Source organism: Corapipo altera, unplaced genomic scaffold, assembly GCF_003945725.1.
Source record: "Corapipo altera isolate COAL_440 unplaced genomic scaffold, ASM394572v1 23, whole genome shotgun sequence".
In the NCBI taxonomy this organism is placed as follows: domain Eukaryota; kingdom Metazoa; phylum Chordata; class Aves; order Passeriformes; family Pipridae; genus Corapipo; species Corapipo altera.
The window spans coordinates 21,065,024-21,088,457 of NW_020884878.1; the positions used below are offsets into that span (position 1 = coordinate 21,065,024).

Genomic DNA, 23,434 nt, shown 5'->3' on the forward strand with positions numbered 1-23,434 from the left:
CCCGGGGCGGGGGGCGCCGTGCCCGGGGCGGGGCGCCGCTCCCCGCGCAAGCGTCTGGGCCTGCCGGGCCGCGGGACGCTCGGGACACCGGCTGGCACCGGCCGCACCCTCCGCTGTGTGCCGAGCGGTGCCCAAGGCCGTGCCAGGGGCCGGCGGCGCTGCGGGGCGGGCCCGGCGTGACCCCCGAGCCCCGCGGCGTTAAGGGCCGTGCGGAGGCACCCTGGCTCTGCCGCGCCTACAGGGCTTGGCTTGTTCAGCTCCACACGTGTTCACAGCGGCCTTTCACAAGCTCGGAAGTGACGATTTGAGCCCGTTTACAAACACTGCTTTCCTCATTTGATGTCATCTGAAATTAACACAGCTTTCTGGTAGCTTTCTTGTTTGTGCCTTGATATAATTTCATCAACGTGCTGCAATCAAGCATCTTGTGGCAGATGAAGAAGGGAAATGTGGGTCAGTGCACAAGCTGTTAATTTGCTGCTGAACCAAAGAATGACACGGAAAGCCTCAGTTTAGGCAGCGCACTAAAGCTATGAGCACAAAGCGCCGTGCTGAATAAACTGACTAATTGCTGCTTAGTCTCAGAGTATAGGTGCATTTTGCCATTGCAGATAGGAATATCAAAGGCCCCTCTGGTCCTTTGATCCAGTCTCAAGCATCCAGTATGTGTGTGTCCTGTTTATTAATTATTGCCTGCTGGGACAGTTAACCCTGATGATCATGCGTTGGAGATATTCATATGACACATTACTTCCCAAGTCATGCCCTGCAGTGCTAGGGTTATGCTTCCTGTTCAGGTCTTTTTCTCCCGCACTTCCACTTTAGGGGGGAAACACCTTCATAAGCAAACGGACGGGCACTGTGGTACAAAGGCCAGCTCTGACACCAAGTAGTTGTCCAGCTGTCCAGGTACTTGGAACTGCAAACTCACTGTTGCCTTGTGATTTGCGGCTCCCACGGCCACTCACGTGGAGAGGCAGGAGAGATCCTTCTGAGCGGAGTGGGCCCTCTGCTGGATTTACGGGAAGGGAATCAATTGGGAAAAGCATTTACCATCCATGATGGGCACACAGCCCTCCCACCCAAAGGGGTTCTTTCCTAGCAGAGACATTGCCAGATGTTTCAGTGCATCTGTGAGTCAGCCTTCATGACTAGAGCAGGGATGAAACTCCCTGAGACCTGAAGGCTTAATTTTGGTGGAAGTAGTTAGTGTTAATTGTAAATAAACATTGTTATTTTCTGTGTGTATGGATGTACACACATATGTATATCTATACGTATCTGTATGTCTATGTTTATAGACACAATGCTAGAGCAATCTGCTGTAAGCAGTACTTCATCCCTTCATCTTTGAGTCCTTGTCTGAATGCAATAGCATGCTCTGCTTGCTAAACAGTGCTTGGTTTACTGTAAATAATGTTGTTAGAGATTCAATATGCTCCAATATAAAAAATCTCATGGGATTTCATATGCAGTTGTTCATATTGCTTCTTCACTTAACAAAAATCATCACAGCTCCTATAAACTATTATTAGTTTGGGTGATGTGCACATATGGCTTTCTCAGCTTCCTGACTCCTTTACAAATACAGTAAAGCACATGGGAACTTACTAGTGAAACTTGAAAATGCTGAACAGTTTCAGGTAGGAATCTAGTACTTATTATTTTCTCTGCTTTGATTCTATTATGGTGCATTTTTAGCCAATGGCATAGTTTATGTAGTTTATGTAAACTTTCCAAAATCCTTTGTCAATGAATACATTTCAAATTTTTTTTATGCTGTAGCTTCCAAAATTTTTCATAGTTTCTGTGAAAGATAATATGCTATGGTTTCTAGCATTTATTAGATCATGATCTCTTAAATGTTTTTTTCTGAATTTTAGTGATCTAGATCCGTGCCTGGGTCTTTCAGTGAAAGGAAACATATTTTTGCTTCATATTTACTCTTCATAATTAAGATACAAGCTAAAGTGTAGATCAGCTTCCAAATTTTGAACTACTTTGTGAGTGATACATCTTGTGTCCTTCTATTCTTTCTTACATTGTTTGCATCAATAGTGATTGCTGCTGCTTCACTATGGACATCATCTTTAACTAACATAATTAGCTTTGCAGTTATCATTCAATGGCTTTTCAACTCATATTCTGCAGATCAGAGGACAGAGTGGACAGGATATATAGGGCAATCAGAATCAAGCAGCTGAACTAATTATAATTTCATCTCTGTAGTGTCCTTGACAGGCCATCTTCAAAATCTTTTTTGCTTTAAGATCCTTCGTTTACAGGCTTGTGCTCTAATTATAATTTATACTAATTTTGTCTTTCAGAAAAAAAAAGTTCACTGTTAATATCCTGGCTGGATGCTATTAATTAATATTCTGAGAAATCAAGTTGCATTTTAGGCATCTGCATCTTTGGCATTTGCTTACACTGTGTGATTGTGTTTTGTGAAGTGCTGATGCAGTATAAAATTATAGGTAACTCTGTTTGTTCCCAGGTGTATCATTTGGGACATGTGACTTAGGCTAATTTTATTTCCCAGATTGCCACATTTGTGGAGAAATTTAGAGTCTATAGAATCTGGTCTCATGTAGACGTTACCAGTTGGTGAACCTATTGATTATGATGTTTTAAGGAAAAGTATTAATGTTTGCCCAATTCTTGTGCTCTCTTGAGGTGCTGCAGTCTCCCTCTCTAACACAGATATATGTTTACATATAGATATGTGGTAGAGGAGAGGGAATTAGAAAGCTTTATGCCTATCTATGAGAACTTTTCATCGTTAAACAATTAGGATCTGTTTCATTGCCTCTTTGAGGCATGAACCTGTTCCTGTTTGTCCAGTCTGCTTTGTCTGAATGGTCGTGTTTATTTCCAGTTTTCTTTTTTGTCACCGTGATGAGTACAGGACTGGAGTACAAGAGAAATATCTCTCCCTTACTGCTTTTATTTGCTTACAGCATTGAACAGTAAGTGAGCAGAGCCATTGTCCTACAGGTCGCATTCCTTCAGCCTTTTTGCAGCTTTCTCAGAGATGCAAATATTTCGGGTGACGTTCCCAACACAACACTCTTCATGATGCTTCTTTTTGTATTGTTTCTCTGACCTGCTTCTTTGGCTGCATCCTTGACAGTAACTTTTACTGTGGGGTATTTTCCCTCCCCTCAGAATTGTTGCATTTGGATAATTATACTGCCCATTATAACGCCTAGATAGTGCCGTGATAATTAATACTGGTTGGACTGAGGATAGTGAGGAGCTGGTAGGGGTTTCTGCTGCTGTACCCTGAATACAGCTAGGGAATATGGTGTTCTCTCTGTGCAGAGAGAAAACTTGTTTCATGGGAGATGTTAAAATGTTACCAGGTCTGTGTGCCACACAAAAATAAAAGCCTAGTCTTTGGCAATACAGATGTAGGAAAGAAACAAACCTCTGATGAACAAAAGAAAAAAAGTTGTAGGGATGGGGAGATAATATTCTGAATGAAAACTAGGATAGGATAAATGTAAACAAAAATGGTATCTCCACAGACAAATAGTTTTCCTGTGGTAAAAGGGTTCCCCCCCTTCCTCTACTGCATCCTGTTCCTGTTTCTGTCAAAATGTTGATCTTATAGTTTTACCTCTAACTGAGGAGGACTGGGCATGATTCCAGTGTTAGCTGTAGTCAGGCTTTTTTTCCTCCCTCACACCTGTCTCTCAATTATTAAGTGTACATGCGTCCTTAGAGTTAAGCTCTGTATGAAGTGGTTGCCCTTTAGGATTAGTGTTGTTGCAAAGACAGCCTTATTTATCACTTTTACTTGATCAGTGTTCCTCATAATAGAGATGCTCCAGTCTCTTAATCATCCTCATAGCCCTTTAACTTGGTTACTGTTTTCTGACTTGCACGCTGAATGCGTGGAATGTTATTGAAAAATTTTTCCATGGAAGAGACAAATTCTTTAATAATAAAGAGAGTTATCTTATCTAAAGTAAAGACTCTTACATATTTTGAACGGAGAGAATGTTGAACACATTCTCATTCCAATGATTTCTGACAAACTTTCCTTAGTAATTACAGGAATGTAAGTGTATGCAAGATTCTATTAATTTTTTTCTTTGTATGAATACAAAATAAAATAACCAGTCATGCTGCTTTTTTTTTTGCTTTTTTTCCCCCCTGTTTTGGGGTATTGTGAATTTTAGAAATTCCAAATTTTTATATGTGATGGAAGAAGACTGTTTTAAAGCAGCTGCTTAGCAACATTGCTTTGCTGTTTCACAATCAGCCAGCTCTTCCCACACACTGCAGTGAAATGTACGTCATTTCACGGTGACTTGTATTCCAGCTTTTCTTTTGACTTAGTCTTAGATCTCAAATCAAATTAAATAATAAGAGTTGGAAAGAAGAACAGGAATCTTTGGTGTCTTAACTTTCTTATAATAGGATGATTAATGCCTTAATATCCTTCTGCAATAACCATGTTCCAGAAGTTCTGGCTAAGAAAACCTGGGTGAAGCCCAAGAGCTAATTCAAACCACTTGGGGAAACCCTGCTGAAGATCCCCCTCAGTGAGGTCCCAGCATTTGATGTGTAGCTTCTGTAAGAATTTGTGCATAGTCATGTTCCCACTGTCATATTCGCACCTCCACTGCCCAAACTTTTAAGAATCTTCAGTATCAGAAGAGGTTGCATTTGGTACAAATGGGTGCTGGAGGAGAAAACCAGTGAAAGCAGAATTGATTAAGCTATCTGTATACATGAACAGAGAAAAGGAAATCAGAGAAAGTAAATACAGGAATATGAATTTCAATTTTGAGACTGAAGTCACCAAACCATTCTGTTTATTGGCAGCTACTGAATGCTTTTGCTGTACTTAGCACCTTAATGCAGATTACAAAGCCTGTCTGTTACAAAGTTAATGTCAGTGAAGCACAGATAAGGTGATGAGATCCTTTATGCTTTTTGTGTTCTGCTGTGGGATGTAAAATAGGTTAAGAAATATTTTTTCAGCAGGACTAAAACAGACTGTTCTAATACTAAATTTTGACTTTTTTTTTAGTCATGTAACAGTGTAATAAAACAATCTTACAAACTTTTTCCAGTCTGTGCTGATTATTCATACAGTACTCAAAATATTCAATATCAAAATTATTACTCAAAATAATAATTGAATAATAAATCATTGCAAATCTAAGTTAAGGAGAAACAACATATAATTAAGTACAAATCATGTTTTTCTTGTGGATTTACTTGTACTGGGAGCAAACTAGTACAGCAACCAAGAGTCTGGCATACAATTTAGTCTTGTGACTTGAAAGTTGAGGGCAGTCAGTGCTTTAGATTCAGGCTTTTAACAGGCAATGAAGAAGTATCTGACAAAATTAACCTAACTGGACTATGGAGGATGTGCTGCTTTAGTAGAGTTCTGCATACAGAGAAGAAACTTCTCATCATACTTTTAGGAACAGACCACGTTTGTACTGCATTTTCAATTATGTACTTTATTATCTAGGCATTAGCACATTCTCAGACCTGCTAGGTAAAGTTATCAAATGATATTTTCACAAAAGAAGAGGAAACAGTGTAAGAAAAAACTTGACTCTTTTAATGATTCCTTACTATTGTCACTGCAAGTGAAACTGAAGTGGAATGAGTATATTTAAAAAGAATGAAAACTTGGGGTTCTGCAATGTAAGAAGTATTTATTTGTGTGTGTGTGTCTGTGAAAAAGCAATTTAGTACAGGCCTTCATATCCAGATTGGTAGAAGTGATTTATCCAAGTAAAATATCCTTTCAGAAGAGATAAAAATAACATTGTGTTGTCACATTATTCCACTATTCTATTTGATAAAGTAAAATGGGGTGTTACCTGTGAATCATCAACTTTGAGAATAGGCATTAATTTGCTATGTTGTCACAAATTATACTGACATGAGAGAGGTCTCAAGAATACCAACTACTTCTAAGTTGTTAGTCACTGAAACTTAGTAGTGGTGGGGAAAACTATTGATTGTAAAGTAGGTATGTGACTTACCTTGTTTAAAATTTAACTTAAAAGTTTCTTTCAATTAATCAATGTAAAAGACTTAGAGAACTAATGAAGTAAGTTCTGGTTATATTTCTATTCAAAAACCCAATTACATTCTACCAATAGCTGAGTATGCTTAGGGTTAGAAATAATATTTAGAGTTCCTGAAGTACTTGGTATACTGAGGTCACATTTTGCTTCTCAAACTGTTTAGCCAAAAGAGGCGATAGTAAAGCTTTAGAGATGTGGTACTTCCTCCCTGACTTGTTCAGTATTATTAAAACACACTGAATTATTAAATTAAACTCATATTAAGTTACATGGGTGTTAATATTTGCTTTTTACTTCAGTGAGTCTGAGTATATATCTAGAAGACCATAAGGTGCTTGCTGTTATGGTTGCCTTTGCTAAATCCTCTTCTTTCCATATGACATGTAATCTTCTGTTGTCATTTGGAAATTGTACTTGTCTTCAATCATGTATTTTGCAGTGCCAGGATGTTCAGATGTTGATATAGCGGTGCTGTATCTGGTGTAAGGCTTTGTGATAGTCTCTTAGCTTGTGTAGAAAGGCTGAGTAGGACTAGGGTGTTAATGAGGCTTTTTGCAATGTGCAAATTAAATTTTATAAATGCATGTTGAATAGATCCAGTGGAACCAGTTTTTGAAGTAAAATACAAACACTGCACACTCAGACTTCCTCCATAAACAAATGATTGTGATTCATCCTGTAGTGTTTCATGAACTGCACATTTCCTGCTTAGTTGTCTGTTCAATGAACATGGGTTTGCTTCCATTTCATATATATAACAGGCATTAAAATGGTATCAAAAATAGTTTTCTATTTTTGTTTCTTCTTTGAAGATTCTTTGTAAGGGGATGCTGAGATTCTCAAGAGTGAACAGTTTGTTAAGCACAGGGGTGGAGTTGATAAAACTGTAGCAGCAGAGGCAGAGATGTGTATTTTCGTATTTGGCACCCGTGTTTCCTACTTGATGGCAATCTACAAATATTTACATACTGCAAAAGTAAATGAGTTATTGTGGTAGCTGTTGCTATTTCTTGCTTTGACAGGAGCGAGGCAACTCTCTGCCTCAGAGTTCACTCACAGACTCTACCCGCAAGTGTGGAGTGTTGCATATGCAGCTTCTGCTGCAGCTGCCATTTTGTCATCTCAGAAGGAGTGCCTTCAGACCTCCTTCTCCTTTTCTGTTCCTACATGTTACACTTTACAGTATTAACTGAAAGTTGGAAAGGAGCATTTCCGTTTGTCATTTGTTTTTCAGTGTCAGTGTTTCAACAGTTTTTTGAGCTGCATATGTGTTGTAAGATTTTCCCTAGGACCTGTGTCATACAGAACATACAAGAACTTGTGTGTATCATACTTTGTTTCATAGGAAGAGCTCAGAGGGCCCCATGTACGATGGTCAGTGTTGTGACAGGTATTGCATAAACCAAAGTCAAGGCAGGGAAGGCGTATTCTGGATTTGAGGAAGATGAATGTGCTACCTGTCTCCCACTGAAGGTGTCCATTTCTCTACAGTAGAGCTGGGACACTGAATAGTCTGGAGAGCTGTCTGCCACTAATGTTGACCAGGAAAGGTCACATAGACCATGGGGGAGCAGATCCTATTGAGGCACCAGCTCTGGGAGGAAGAGAGCTGAAGTTCTGCATTCATCCCGTGTGATATGGCAGGCCTGGTGGTCTAGGAACACTTTCTGCATTTCATTAAACGCTATATATGAATTTGATACTCTTAACAGGCAGTATAACAGCTGGATGAGCTCTCTTGCATAGTAATAGTATTGTTTTAAAGCAAGCACCAGATGTAGGGGCTTATTGCCCACAGGCACTGATCTGTACAGCTGCTAATATCAGCTTTCTGCTCTCTTGTTCTGTCTGTAGCACGATTTTTCCTCTTGCTTCCTCAGACATTATCCACCTCAGCAAACTGGCGCCTCTGCACTCTGAGGGTGTCTTGTGGTGCTGATGGTCCCAGTTAAGCTACAGTTAGATTTGCCACCTTCCCTTCCCATGGTATCTGGGTTTATTTTCTGTGCTTTATCATATCTATAGAAATCTTCCCTGAGCTGATCAGAAAAATCACTCACTGCTTCTGGGATGTTCATAACAAAATTGTAAGTTGTCGGATGACCATGAGTTTAACAGGATAGGTGCTCATTAGAGGTTTCAAAGTAAAATGCTGACGAGCTGGAGATGCTGCATTGCACCTGTTGTGTCTCTATCCCTTCCTCAGTGCAAAGTCTGCGTCTGTGTAAAAGGTCAGATTCTGGAGAACTTAGCTGTGAGTGCTTTGGAACAGTGAATTGTCTTCCTGTCATATAACAACTGCCAATGGTAATGGCCCATCGGGGCCTTGGAGCATTACTGCTGTATATTAAATAAAATATAAACCAAATATATCTTAAGGGAATACAGTTAATTTAAATTTTCTGGTGCTTATTATGGGGGATTCAGGATTATTTCTTGGAGTTCATTTTGGGACATGTCGAAAAAAACATTTACATTTGCACTCTTAAGAAAGCGTCTTGCACCGATGAATGAGGGTTTCTTTAATCATATTATTCTCACTCCAGTACTTAAGCAAAAAGCATTTCAGAAGCATTTCATAGTTAAAAGCTTAGCTGGTCTCTCTTTCCTATACTAGCCTTAAAATTTCTCACTGTTTTTAGCATTTCCTGTGATACACAGGAAAGGTGAAGTATATTAGTACAGAGAAACTTGTAGCATGTTCTATAGATTTATTTTGAACCTGCTTGCCATCAAACATTTCTGTACTAGTGTTCCCACCTGGAACAGCAATGCTAGCAAGCATTATCTTTTTTTAAAACACCTGTAAAAGCTGTCAGATTTTCTTTTTGTGAGTAATGGAAGTGTATATAAAAAGCACATTCACTGCCCAACATGGTGGCAGTCTAAACAGAACAAGAAACAAACCAGAAGGGGTGGGAAAGAGAGGACATATATGTCTGTTCTTAGACAAGAATTAATAGATGGGTTTGGTATATTTTTTCAGGATTAGATTTGTGATTGCTTTTTGTTGTTGTTTTTTGTTTCTTTTACAGGTATGTAGTTTTGACCTGAGATGTGCCTTAGTTTAGAACCAATCCAGCATCCTCAGAGCAGTGAGATGTCCAGACAAAAAGAAATTTTATCTAGTCCTTCTTTTGAGGAAAACGTAACAGAAAAGGAACAGAGTAAGGTGTACAGCAGATCTCGTGCTGACTGCCAGTTAGGAACATCATACTCTTAACATTAAAACTGGGGTGTGTAAGCAGGATATTGACTGCAAGATGTGAAAAGTCTGGTTCTTGCAAATAAACCTTTAGCTGGAGTGTCTGGTTCTCGATACTGCAGGTCATAAAGGATGAGAGAGCCCAGAAGATCCAAAGAGAAGTGTTGAGAATGATCACACTTCTAGAAAAAAAATGCAGGAAAGGTCTGGATAGGTGAATATTGTTTCTTCTTAGAAAAGAAGACTGATATGACACATGATAAGTCTTCAGAGAAGTAAATAGTTGCTGTATAATGGGAGAGGAACAAACTTTTCTTTTTTCGTTGCTAGTAGTGCAGAGAGTCCTGGGTTTAAATAGTGGCAGAGGAAATCTAGATCAGTAATTAAGAAAAGTATTCCTTTCTAATAGTAAGGGTAGTCAAGCACTGTAATAGATTGCTAAGGGTGGTTGTGGAGTCTCCAGCATTAACAATTATTTTTTAAAGAATGTTTTGGAGAAGTAGTGACACTTATTATTGATTCAACCTTGGAGGAAGAAAGGATTAGCGAGTTCACAAGGTTTCCTTCTCGATCTTTTTTCTAGATGTCTTAAAAAAATTGTGTTGAAGTAATGCAGGGACATCCTAGAAAAACAGCAAAAATTTACAATGTGGCTTTGCAAAACTGTAGTGGTTTACATCCACTCCTATATTCTTTCCCATTTGAAATATTTTGATAGTTTAAGTCATGTAGAATGTATTGTGAGTTGAACTTTGAACTTGCATTTTCCCTGATTTTTTTAAGTACTTTATTAGAAAGATGGTATGTATAAAAAGAAACTTGCATATTAAAAAAAAAAAAAAGCCCGCATTTGGGCAACTATGAGTTTTATAATTTCTCCAATAGTTCAAAAACATCTTTGATGTTTTTATATCTTAAGCTGAAACAGTATCACTTTGGTGGCAGCCCAGACCATCATATGTAAGTTATGAGTTTATAAATATGAAAATAATTTGAGATTTCAGAAAAGCACTGCATTTATTTTAAGTGGCAAAGTTATTACAATCCAAAAATCTCATTGGCTGGAAAAGCTAACAAAGGCTGAAAAATGCATTTGAATAAAAAACCTTATCCATCTGGTGTTGTTTATGTCTTGCAACTGTATTGTACTGGTCATCACTTAGTCCACATGATCTACATATGATTGTGCAGCTGTTTTTGTTTGTCTTGATTTATAGATGACTTTGATGAGCTTGTGGTGAGTAACAATGATGTTGTGCTCAAAAATATTGCTGAAGATTTGCGGAATCGTTTACCCATTGAGGCAATGTTTACTTCGGAACATCAAGCTCTTCAGAAAGTAAGCTCATTGTTACGGTCTGCTTTTGCTGAACCACATAATTTATTCTGATTTCATTTTTAGTAGTTGTTCTTAATAATGAGCACTGGATTGAGGTATGGGAAATCTCAGTTTGCTTCTCAAGTTTGTTTCTGCATGTTTGCCTGACTCCAAGAAAGTTGCTTCATAGCTCTTAATACTTTGATTATAAGTTATTTGACATAGCTTTCATTCTGTGTGGTATGGCACCTGTCACAGTGATTCTCTAATGCTAACTCCATAATAAACTCTAATAGCACCCTTAAAGAAAACAGAAATGCAGGGCCAGTGTTTCACTGTTGCCATAATGTGGGCAGCCCAGGATTATTTCCAGCTCTTTTCAGATTCTGATGGCTCAGAAAGAGGTGGGCTGTGAGTTCTGTGGGAGGGGAGAGCACCTTTTCTACTTGAGCTGTCAGTATACAAGTGCATTTCCCAGAAAAGTGATGTGTAGCTTTTCAGTGGAAAAAGTGGATTGACCCCACACAGCAAGCCTGGAAAAGGGAGGAAAAAGGAGTAGGAGGATGAATATTATGCCTCTTGAAGTGATGAGAAGGCAAGCATCCCAACTGGTATTCTTTTGATTGAAAGTGACACCCATGTTAATCAGGGACATTTCTAGACTGAGGCATAAGGCATGAAGATGAGAATAGTCAGTTGAGGCTGAGAAGCAAAGTTGCCCTTTTTCCTAAATTTAAGTTACATTCTCCTCATTAAAGAGGAAGAGAAAAAGCTTCCTTTACCCTGTACCTCCTCTGTAGCCAAGTAAGCACAAGGGAGACAAATTCACGTCAGGTCCCCTACCCAACTATCGAAACCAGCTTGCTTTCCTCTGTCAACTTCCACTTACTGGTTATTTCAGTGGAATTTGATGGTCCAGTTTACAGGCAGGATTTGTTTAATTTTGATTTGTAACTTATGCATAGGGAAAAACATGGATCTTGGGTATTTTGGGAAGGGTAGGATGGTGGGGCAGTTAACCATGTGACAGTGTAAGTGAAATTAAGAGATTTGGTTATGCCTTTCTAAGATTGTGTTCCTCTTCTCAGATACACCAGCATCCACTGCCCATGATTCATGTTGATGCATTCCTTTATGATGATGATGTTGTTGATTCATTGTGTGAGGAAGGGAAAATGAGTAGGAGCTACTGCACAGAGTGTGGCTCATACAAAACTGCATCTTTAGGTAAGTGCTCTTTTGGGAACATGAGAAACAAGTTCAGTTTAACTAAACTGGTTTGTGCAGTGACTCAGCTGGACAACACAACATCTGGCTGACGGAGGGCTTTGTCCAGACCGGTGCAGTACAGAGGCCAGAATTATTTCCCATAACCAGTGGAAGGAGACTCCTGCACACGTAAGTGGAATTCATTTGCAGTATGTGAGTGATGCTAGTTGCCCACAAAAACTGGACATGTAAGAGACAGGGCTATGTACCACTGGAAAGGAAGACATGAGAGGAAGACAATACTGTAGGAGTCCATGCAGTAACCTTGGCCTCGCCTCACATGCTGAAAAGCAGTAGAAAGCACCATCTGTCTTAAAGCTTGTGTGTGGTGTGGTACAGATCAGTGCTGTTGCCAGTATAGCACAGGCATTGAAGGAATGGTTTATATGATGAACCTTCTGTTCGTTAAAACCTTGGAGTTGAAATTTAAAGCTATTAGTATGCTCATAAAAATTTTTGCATGAATTGTGTTAGGCCTTAGGTACCATGTTTCCTTTTTCAGTTAAACAGTTCAAAGTTACTTTTTTTGTATTCTTTAATATATGTCACTTGCAGAAAAAGGTAATTCAGTTTCATGAAGGATTTCAAAATTCTCCATGTAAGGCAAGGAATCTCCAGACTTGGGACAGATTACCTGGCAGGCTACCTCTGATCTGCAAACCCTGGTGTTCCAGAGTCCCCAGCACTAGTTCAGACAGGAAACCATGCGCGTTTTCAGTGATGATAACTCCTCAGGTTATTATTTCATTGGTTAATAACACAGTAGTTAGTACTGCCCACCCAACACCTTTGTTCTGTTCTTATTTCCCAGAGTTTATTTCGCATTCCTTTTCCCTCATGGAACTGAAGTTTCTTTATCAACATGTACTGCCTGACCTGACAGGAAAGGTAGTGGTTGACGTTGGCTCCAGGCTTGGTGCAGTGCTATTTGCGGTAACTTCCAGCACAGGAATTCATATTTTATTACTGTGACAAATATTTTCCCTCTTCTCTGACTGCCTACTCTTTTACTCCATCTTGGATGGGTCATTCTGAGAGGCACCTCTGATCTGACTCTCTGCATAGTATAAGGTGCTGTTTACTAGCAATTTCAGTTCTTCCTGTGTTCCTCACAAGAGGGAATACAAACGATCTTGCTTATGGACAGGAAAAGTCTGTTGTCCAACAGAATAGCATATTGCTGTCACACATGCTGCTCTTTTGGTAGTTCCTGCTGCCTCTTTCATAAGTAAGTTTGTCCTCTAATATCTTGACCATGCCTATATATAGATTCATTATGTTAAATTCCTTTATGAAGCTGACAAACTGTTAAATTATACAAAGGAAGACTTTGATATGAACTTGTCTGCAAAAACATATTGTCCTGCTCTGTGTTTTAAAATGCACATAAAATACTTCATTGAGAAACTTGAGTGCAATTTTGATTGCTTTTGGCATGGCTGGTGCAACATATGGCCAACAGCAATGCAAAACACACATTACTATTTTCTTAAAAAAGTCAGTGGCTGTTTAGGGCTCAGTCTTGGAAACACTTGAGCATGTAATTCTACTCATCTGAATAATCTAATTTTGGGACTACTCAAATGAGGAAAGTTACTCCCATTTGTAAATATTTGCAGCATTGGGTCCTTAAATGGTAACACTTTTGCTAGGCTGAATTTGTTTTGAAGTACTTAAATGCTTGTATTGTTACAGTAGAAGATATTCTCAAATAAAACGCTCTTTTAAAAAAGAGTTCTCCTTTATAATATGTTCTTGCCATGGAGGAGGGGTGACTTCACCTTCGCAGGTTGCTTTTCTACTCTCTGAGTTGAGTGGTTTCAGAAAACATTAATAATTAAGTTGTACTACATGGGTATCTCAGATACTCTGTATCTTCAGTATTGTTTGCTTGTCTTTGCCATTGTTGGCAAAGTGTAATTATTATGTTCAGTGGAGACAGTGGCACTTAAAGCAGAGTCTTCTTTAGGGCCCTGTATGCTCAAGTATTTGTACTTTTCTTTCCCTAACATCTCCAGCAACTTTCCAAAATCTCAGTCCAAAACCGAAGCTATTTTGCGGGGCTTATTATTAAGGCATAATTTAGCTTTTTTTTCCCCATATGTACCTCTATGAAGCATCTGAAAATGTTAGTAATACAATAACTTAGAGGTGCTGACAAAGACTTTGTATCAAAATACCCCATGTACGTTGTCCTCTAGTTTCACTCATTTTGACTATATGTTATGTCTCATGTTTTTGTTTTCTTTTTTTCGTGCTATTTTCTTCTTCCATTCTCCCAAGAAACAAAATTATGCATTCTTTTCCTTTTGCACTATTTTTATAACTTGTTTTTTGTACAGCTTTTTTCCTTCTTAGATTATTTTCCAACTGTTTTGCAATTGAAGTTGGAACTTTCCTCTTCTTTTTATTATTTTGATGTGTCATTTTGGATCTCTTACTAAAATTTAAGAGATGTAAGTGGGAATTGCCAAATCAGGGGCTTAGCTCTGAAAAATACATCACGTCCACTGAAAGACATTTCTCAACTTCCTGTTTTAAAATGTTTTTTTAATCTTAACTTCTGTTTTATTCTTTTCTTTTTAATTGAAAAATTTTAACTTGTTTTAGAGGCATTGCAGTTACTAAATTTCCTTTTCCTAATGTAGGGTTATCTTTATAGCTCAGCATCCCAGCTGTATGGAGTAGAAATGAATGCAGACTTTTGCAAGTTGCAAGAACTTATGATTACAAAATATGAGTTCATTGACAGAATAAAGGTAAGTAAATATAATGTTTTAGTTTATGTACCTTTAATCACCATGTACTAGGTATTCTGTTTATGTGAATGGCTGGTAAATCAGCATTCTTAGAAATTTCTGCCTTTGCTTGTGCTGATCTGAAACAAAGGCTTTGCATTAGGGAAAAAAAATCTCATAGCGGAAGAGGGAAATTATCAAAATATGATTCACTTGGCCTTTTTCCTGAATGGACTTACCCGTTGGCTCACACAAAACAGATATATCTGTTTCTCCCGGTGAAATCAATGATGTTATTGCCACTCACTTCTGTGAAACTGAAGTGTATGAAGAATTTCTGTTACTAAACACAACTAAACATCTGTGATTTGCTGTTGTCAGCAGAAGGATGTTTGTAGGACTTAAGAGCTATTGGTATTGCCTTTCATAGAATGTCAGTGTATATGTACCTTCCACAAACAAAATGTGTTTCAAACAATGTGATATCATTATGGGAACCACGTCCCTAGTCCCATTATGGGAATAACTACTAATATTTTAATGAGGAAAAAAATTCCTTTCTGGAGAATACCAGTTATTTTGTTACCAGCAAAAGTTGGTAAGTAGAATATGCTGGGTATAATACTGGCTTTAATCCAGTTTTATATGCATGTGCTCTTGAAAGAATTCACACAAATTGCTGAGTATAGTAATTTCTTGGGAATCAAAGAATTTTAAACTAGAAATAAATAATAAATGTAAAATATTTAACACAGGGTAAGCAGTATCATTAGGTTGCTCAGTTCAATCCCAGTTGCTGACAGTTGATCCAGAACCTTTGGCCTTTCCATATGTTTTGTGTTCATAACACCTTATTGTGATGAAACTGAAAGTACACTTAGGAACTCTGTCAAGTTAATTCAGTGGAGCTGGAGACCTGTAAGTATACTTTTCATAACCTTATATGTTCTTCATTATAGGTTTTTTTGGTTTTCCTTCACACCTTGTAATTCTGCTGAAGTATTCATTTTGGAGCATAAAGATAAGAAGATAATATGTTTTCAAAGCAGTGCCTCAGGACTTAGCTATTTGAGTCTCATTAGACTAATTTGGTCATGTGACTCCTGTTATCACACTGCTTTGAACATTTCAATTCTAGATTTTTATTTCACCCCCAAATGAATCCTCTCCAGAGAGAATACCAGCTTGAAAAACAGTGAGAATCACATTGCTGATAATAATTTATGACACAAATTTGAAAACCTTTTAGGAGACCCTTCTTAAATAGCAATTGTTGTTTTCAAGATATTCTGAATTTTTATTAGACAGTGTTCTCAAAGGACAGCAAAGTGAAATGATATCTTTAGTGGCTAAATCTCTGAGTGAACCTTGGGTTTCATTGGTCAACACTTGGTTTGTTAAAGTACATAGAAGGTTGCTCAGCATCTTTTTCCATTTGAGCAAACATTTAAATACTGTGAGGAAAGTAAACAGTTCAACAGATCTTAGGAAACTTGAGACCTCAATTCAGAAATTGCCTGTAATTGTGAAAGGCTTGATGTGTATTCCATGGGGCAACAGGATAGTTTTAAAATCAGTTGCTGGTTCCTCTGTTGTGCCAGCACACAGCCAATCCGATCAGGGAACCGGTCCAGCTGAAAAAGAACCCAGCAATACTGGGGTTTTGACTAGAGCAGTACCTGGTCTGGCTCATGTTGCAGCCACACATGCTTATGTGGTCCCACATTCCCCAACAGGAACGAGGATATGTTTGTGGAGAATGAGGTGCTTAGGTGACTTTGGTCAGCTCAGTCACCTACTCTGTAAATGCAGAGTAATTTTAAGTTAAGTATCATTCAAGTCAAGGAAACATCAACATAACGTTAAAAGTTTCCCAGAAGTTTAAACATCCTTCTGAATTGTGGCTTAAAATATTAGAAATACCATTAGTAGAGCATTAAGAAATGCTGATTAGTGCTAATCATGACTTCTTGTGCTGCAAGAAGTCCACTGGTGCAACAGTTCACCACTCATTGTATAGATTAAAGGACTGCTGCTCAGGTGGGGATTTTTATACAGAAATTCTATGGGTTTGTTATTATTTTCCCTTTAAGGATAAGAGATTAAAGAGCTTTTGTTAATAGGAGAAATACATAATTTACCCTCAGAACAAGTGTTGATATATTGTTAAGTGGGCAAAACGTTTTTCAACAGGTGTTCTGATAAAAATCTGTACTAACATTCAGCTTTTCTCTCCAATCTCCGTAGGATTTGACAAAATGTGAAATGTTGAATCCATCAGATTAGTGTATTCCCAGCCCAACCTAGTAATAGGTCACACAAGAAAGAAAATAAGTTGTTCAGATTTTCTGACAATTTTCAACATACAGGGATGCACTTTCAAACAAAATTTCTGGAATGCAATATTCAGATTGACTTTCTGCCTCTTATCACAGAATCACAGAATGGTTCAGGTTGGAAGGGACCACATTGGGTCATCTGGTCCAACTGCTTGCTCAAGCAGGGTCATCCCAGAGCACAGGGCACAAGATTGCATCCAGATGGTTCTTGAATATCTCCCCTGCGGAGAGGGAGACTCCACAACCTCTCCGGGCAATCTGTTCCTGTGCTCAGTCACTCACACAGTAAAGTTCTTCTTCGTGTTCAGGTGGAACTTCCTGTACAACAGTTTCTAGCAGGTGCCTCTTGTCCTATTGCTTGGCACCACTGGGAGGAGCCTGGCTCCATCCTCTTGACACCCTCCCTGCAGATTCTTACAGTCATTGATGAGGTCCCCTCTCAGTTGTCTCTTCTTGAGGCTGAACAGGCCCAACTCCCTCAGGCTTTCCTTTTAAGAGAGATGCTCCAGTCCCTTAATCATCTTTGTGGCCCTCCACTGGAGCTGCTTCAGGAGCTCTTGTACTGTGAAACCTGGAATGGAACACACCACTCCAGATGTGGCCTCATTGGGGCTGAGTAGAGGGGCATGATCACCTCCCTCGACCTGCTGGCAATGCTCTTCCTGCTGCACCCCAGGATATCATTGACCTTCTTGGCCATATGACACTGCTGGCTCATGGACACCTTGCTCTCTACCAGGACCCCCAGGTCCTTCTCTGCAGAGCTGCTTCCCAGCAGTTCAGCCCCCAGCCTGTACTGGTGCCCAGGGTTATTCTTCCCCAGGTGCAGGACCCTGCATTTGCCTTTGCTGAATTTCAGTCTGTTCCTCTCTGCCTGTCTCTCCAACCTGTTGAGGTCCTTCTGAAGGGCTGCACAGCCCTCTGGGTTATCAACCACTCCTCCAGCTTTGTGTCCTCAGTGAACTTGCTGAGGAGGCATCTGCCCCTCCATCCAAGTCACTGATGAATGAGCTAAACAATACTGGGGCCAGTATCGAACCTTGGTGGACATCAGTAGTGACAGGCCTCCAGCTAGATCCTGTGCCACTGATTACAACCCTGTGGGTTCTGCTGTTCAGACAGTTCTGAATTCACCTCACTGTCCACTCATCCAGTTCACAAACCCTGAGTTTGCCTATGAGGATGTTGTGACAGTGTCAAAAGCTTTGCTGGAGTCGAGGTAGACAATATCCACTGTTCTCCCCTCCAAGTAGTTGTTTCATCATAGAACTCAATCAGTTTGGTCAAGCATGGTTTACCTCTAGTGAATCCATGCTGATTACTACTTATCCCTTCAAAAGTTGTTCCGATTTATATTTCTCCTCAGATTGGGGGTGCAGAATAATAGAATATCCTGACTTGAAAGCGACCCACAAGGATGAGGGTCATCGAGTCAGACTGATATACTTCTTTGTCTTTAAGAGGAAGTCAAACACATCTTGTCAGAATGTTAATGAACATCTATATTTTCCTGTCTCACCTGTTTTGAAAAATGACATGATGTGCTAATATCCTTTTTGTTAGGTGAAGGTAGATGAAATCAAAACAGCTCCTCCTATGCTGACTGGAGAGGTAGTTGTTTAGTAAGGTAAAGCATTTGCTGTCATCTAGTGACACTGAGCATCCTGACTTTCCAGCATTCCCAGTCCCAACATGTGTTGTGAGAATTCAGCTGTCAAGTCTGGGTCTGTAGTGTCTTTTCTAGCTATAATCTTTCAGTAATCCACTGACCCTGTGAGATGCTTTTTAATATCCTCAAAATAGCTTCAACTAGCTTAGCTCCTTACCTGAAATTGGTGAACATTTGTCATAAAATAGAGGCAAGTGAAATGTAACAGCCATCACATGGCACACAGAGTTCCAGACCAAAATTCAGATGTACTTTATTTCACTTTACATAATGGATTAAGTGGTTTAATTGGATAAATCTCTTTTTAAAATTTTTAAAATTTTTTAAAGGTTATTCTGGTTATTTACTTCAGTTTTATCTACTGTGAAGCCAGTGAAATGCCTGTTTTTGTGACTGGTTCAAAATGGTGGTAGCAAGTGCTGTGTTACACTGACAAGCTTCATGACTACATGGAGGCTGTATTTGTCTCTTAATTTATGCCTTGTGAAAATTTTCTCCTTCAGGTGGTTCATGCAGACATCTGTACTCAGGCTTCACTTCTTCAGAAGGCTGATGTTGTTGTAATGAATAATGTCTTTGAATATTTTCTTGACAGACAGGAACAGGTCAGGTAGGCTCTGTGTCCAGACAAGTTATCTATTTCTTTGGCAATGTGTGTGTAACCTTGTGAGTTATGGCAAACCTTAAGGTTGTGCTTTTTGAAGTCACATACATAAATTACATCAGGTAATTGTTTTAAACTGCCTACACTTAATTGTTACACTGCTAAGGTGTAATGGCAGTATGTATTGTTAAACTCACTAAACACTGCTGCTTTGTTTACCTAGACCTTGCCCTGAATTTTTGCACTGATCTGTTAAACAAGTATCTTGCTGCTAAAGGATCTGAAATTAGTATATCAGCATAAAGCTTAATCTTCAGAAGAAGACAGGTCACTCAACTAGTAGATGTCAGAGCTTTAATATAGATGCACTGCAATGCATGGTTATTAATATTTCTAATATATCTTCATAAGCATGTGGTAGCAAACAAACACGTGGCTAAGGTTTTCTTTCAGGTACAAGACCCTCACAGAAAAGCTTTTGCTAATCCAGCAGCATAAGTTTAAGATACAAATAACTTGATCATCCGAAGTTACTGTTCCTTTAGAATGGGCAGTCAAAAAGGAGTACTTGTGTCTCCACTGTCCCAGCTAAGTCTTAGTTTCAGCTAAGGCTTGTTCTACTGCCCTGGATACTAGGTGGTAATGTCAACCAGAAAGGCACAGAGTGGATGGGTGAAGGGCAGTGGTTGTTTCAAAATGTAAGGAGATACGTTTCCAGACACATGACTGAGAATTCATTTGATTCTGTGGTAACTCGGGGATAGTGGTTTAGTGTTGCATTAGTAGTGTGAAGACAAATTACATTTGAAGATTGCTTGAAATTAAATTCTTTTTAGACTGAATTGCTGTGCTGTTAGAAATTATCTGACTTGCAAAATCAGAAAAAAGGAATGCTGGGGGCTATATTTAAATATTCTGATTACTGATATCTTAAGAGAAGTACTTTGTCACGACTGCAAGGTATTTATGTAAAGAGCAACTTGTTGTGAAGCTTAATAGAATACTGTGCTTAGAGACTGGATTTTCTTCAAACCCAAAAGTTTAAAGGGGCCAAATGTCAATGTTTAATCCTAGTTCAGAATGAAGGTGTTGACAATACCAAATGGCATACATGTATATATCAGAGTTAAAAAGCTACTAAATCTGACATTGTAAGACCATATATTCCTGTGTTTTTAATAAGAAGCTTGATTTTGTTCATGCAAAGATATTTACTTAGATATTAATAGTGACTGATAAGCATGTATGGCAAGTCTTTAAGCTTAGTCTACCTCTACCAATAAACTATGTTAGATTCATTTTATATCAAAGGTGGGGAGTTTTCCCCTAAAAATTGGTGACCTACTTTTAAATATGTTTCAGAGCTTGGGAATTTATTGCTTGTAATATAAGGAAAAGAGGGTCCTTATTAGTGACAGTTCCCAGTCTTCAAGAATCACTTTCAAAGCTCCAGGTAAGTTCCCTCAGCCAGTTTTAGCCGACACACTTTGTCATTTTCTATCAAAATGGCAGTTCTTTAGTTGAGATTAGCTGCTTGCCAGTATTGCTGTAAGGAAGGATATTTAATTTTGTGCAAAGGTTAAAAGGTATAGGACTCTGGATTCTATGTCCAGGTTGACCACCAAGACATCTTCCTGTACTTTGATTGTCCTCACCTGTAAAATGAAAATCCCTGCCTATATCAATACACTGCATGAATCATTTTATTATCATGTGTTTTATTAAAAAAATACCTTAGCTGGGAGGTTAAACACTTGAACACTTCCAGAGATGGTGACTCTACTACTTCCCTGGGCAACCCCTTCCAATACTTAATCACCCTTTCAGTGAAGAAATTCTTCCTGACATTCAGCCTGAACCTCTCCTGGCACAGGTTGAGGCCATTTCCTCTTGTCCTGTCACTGGTTGCCTGGTAGAAGACACCAACCCCCACCTTGCTGCAACCTCCTTTCAGGTAGCAATAAGGTAGATCTTGAGCCTCTTTTTCTCCAGGCTAAAAACCTCACAGGACTTGTGCTCCAGACCCTTCACCAGCTCCATTGCCCTTCTCTGGACACAATCCAGCACCTCAATGTCTTTCTTGTAGTGAGGGGCCCAGAACTGGTCACAGCACTTGAGGTGCAGCCTCACCAGTGCTCAGTACAGAGGGTCCTGCTGGCCACACTATTTTTGATACAGACCAGGATGCCATTGGCCTTCCTGGCCATCTGGGCACACTGTCATCAGAGTTTTTTCAGGTATAGGTGTAGAACTTCAGAAATACAGATGTATTTAGAGACTTCTAGAGGCAAAACCTTGTCTTTATTTAGTTCTGCATTTGCACATTGCCTTGAAATGTGACAAACTGAGAGAAAGGGACATATTAAAGAAGGACAATCCCTGAGGATACTCTATTTTTTAACCTGCTGTCAGCACAGAGAAGTACTCATAATATGACAGTATGAGCTGTTGGAAGTACAGATTAGGGAGAGATGTGGTCTCCCAGCTAGCCAAGTGATTACCATCAGGAGTCTTGAATCAGTGACATCGGCTTTAAATTGCGATTAGAAACAGACACAACGACAGTGCATCTTCCAAAGATGTTGAATGCCCTGTGCTGGTGTTGCTCCCTGAGTAGTAACTGCTTCTGATGGACCAACCTCTGCTCTCTGTCCACTCTACCATCAGTCACTGGTAATGTGTGAGATGCCTAGACAAATTATGTGGCCTGGCTTTAGTTAGGAAACAAAACACTGACCATCCATGACAAGGTTATTTATAAAGTGACTCGCTCACCACAGTAGTCAGCTTTAAAGAAATTGAATCACTTGTTGCCTCTGTGCTGATGTGTGAAATAGATCCTCAGCCCCAGGAGCAGCAGTGGTGTCATTTGACCTTTTCTTGGAGCAAGCCATAGTCACGCAGCAGCTGAGAAGTCCTTTGTAGTCTTAATGCAATACTTCCTGGATGTAAAACAAGAAAATACTTGTGATTCTGCCGTGGTACTGTTAGCTGCTCCCTCAGCACTTCTATCAAAATGTTGTCCTCTGATCAGGACGTTTGAGGCTTATACAAATGCATATAGAGAGGCAGTTGTAATATGCTAGCAAAATATCTAGATTATTGACTGAGATAGTTTTTTAAAATTGTCTTCATTCTCGCCTATATAAGTTAAAATGGCATTTCCAGAAATGAATTTATCATTGCTGCATAATTTGGAATGACTAATCTCTCATATTATGTCTTGCTTTCTTAATGTTGCAGTGACCTTGAAACTCCTGCTGTTTCTCAACATGGTGTTAATTTAAGGATCTGTTTTCGTTGTTTCAGACAGATGTACAGCTCAGCCAATGGGTCGAAGAGATGCAGCTAAACTATGATGTGTATATGGAAAAGGATGTTGACAGAGAAGCACTTGAACAGATACATTTATACAAGATTCTCTAGTACCTGGAAAAATTTACTAGTATCCTTATAATATCATATATTTTGGGTCTAAAATGAATTTGGATTGATTTGTGTGAATAAATCAGGTCAAAATTCATATTGTGATTAATCTGAGTCATACACGTGGTTTGTAATGAAAAAGAGTCTTTGGAAACAGGTTTTCTTAAGAAGGCATTTACCTCAACAGAGTATTTTGACTTTTAACTAGGAGATACGCTCATGGTTTAATTTTTGCAGAAACAGTAGAAAGAGTGGGTACATACTGATGCTAAAAGAATTTTTCATCACTAGCATTGTGCACTGCCAATGTTTGCTAAATATATCAAACCTAAGAATAGTACATCGTTATTAATATGAATGATAAGAATGCATTTAGCATAATGTTACTTAAAAGCTGTAGTGCTGTTTCATTTTGGTATAGACCATTTATTATTATCAGTAATAATATTTACTGTCAGCAGTATTATCTTTAGTGTTCCTCCTATGGAATTTGTAGGTTTTCTTTCCAGGGTCTGCTTGGTAACCAGAGTGTCTGTTATGAGAGAAGCAAGTTCATCCATTTAGTTAGTTGTCCTTAAGGTGGATATTAATATAAAATACTAAAAGACACCAAGGAGCCATTGAGAATTAATACAGCAAGTCTGGGACAATGGAACTCTTCCACCTTCTGCACTTCTGCTGGGGATGGTAGGAAGTGTAATAAGGGGTTAAGAAGCTGAAAATTCTGAACAGGTGTCACGGCTTAGCAGAGGCTTGGTGATGGCGTAAAACATTGGAAATTCGTAACAGAGCCTCCTCAGA

General features: G+C 38.9%; 1 protein-coding gene across 3 annotated transcripts; it reads left to right on the forward strand.

The window, feature by feature from the left end:
- The first annotated feature begins 202 nt into the window (after positions 1 to 202).
- On the forward strand, positions 203 to 22,728 carry LOC113944643. 3 transcript variants are annotated; one of them, XM_027638033.1, is made up of 8 exons: positions 203 to 453; positions 10,488 to 10,609; positions 11,677 to 11,815; positions 12,669 to 12,790; positions 14,506 to 14,616; positions 19,107 to 19,213; positions 20,570 to 20,660; positions 22,517 to 22,728. In XM_027638033.1, the coding sequence occupies exons 1-8, from the start codon at positions 435 to 437 to the stop codon at positions 22,631 to 22,633; spliced, it is 828 nt and encodes a 275-aa protein (XP_027493834.1). In that variant the 5' UTR covers positions 203 to 434; the 3' UTR covers positions 22,634 to 22,728. The 3 variants fall into 3 exon arrangements, with proteins under 3 accessions (XP_027493834.1, XP_027493835.1, XP_027493836.1); XM_027638034.1 differs by having other exon boundaries at positions 12,669 to 12,745; XM_027638035.1 differs by lacking the exon at positions 203 to 453 and adding an exon at positions 475 to 1,643.
- The last annotated feature ends 706 nt before the right edge of the window (positions 22,729 to 23,434 follow it).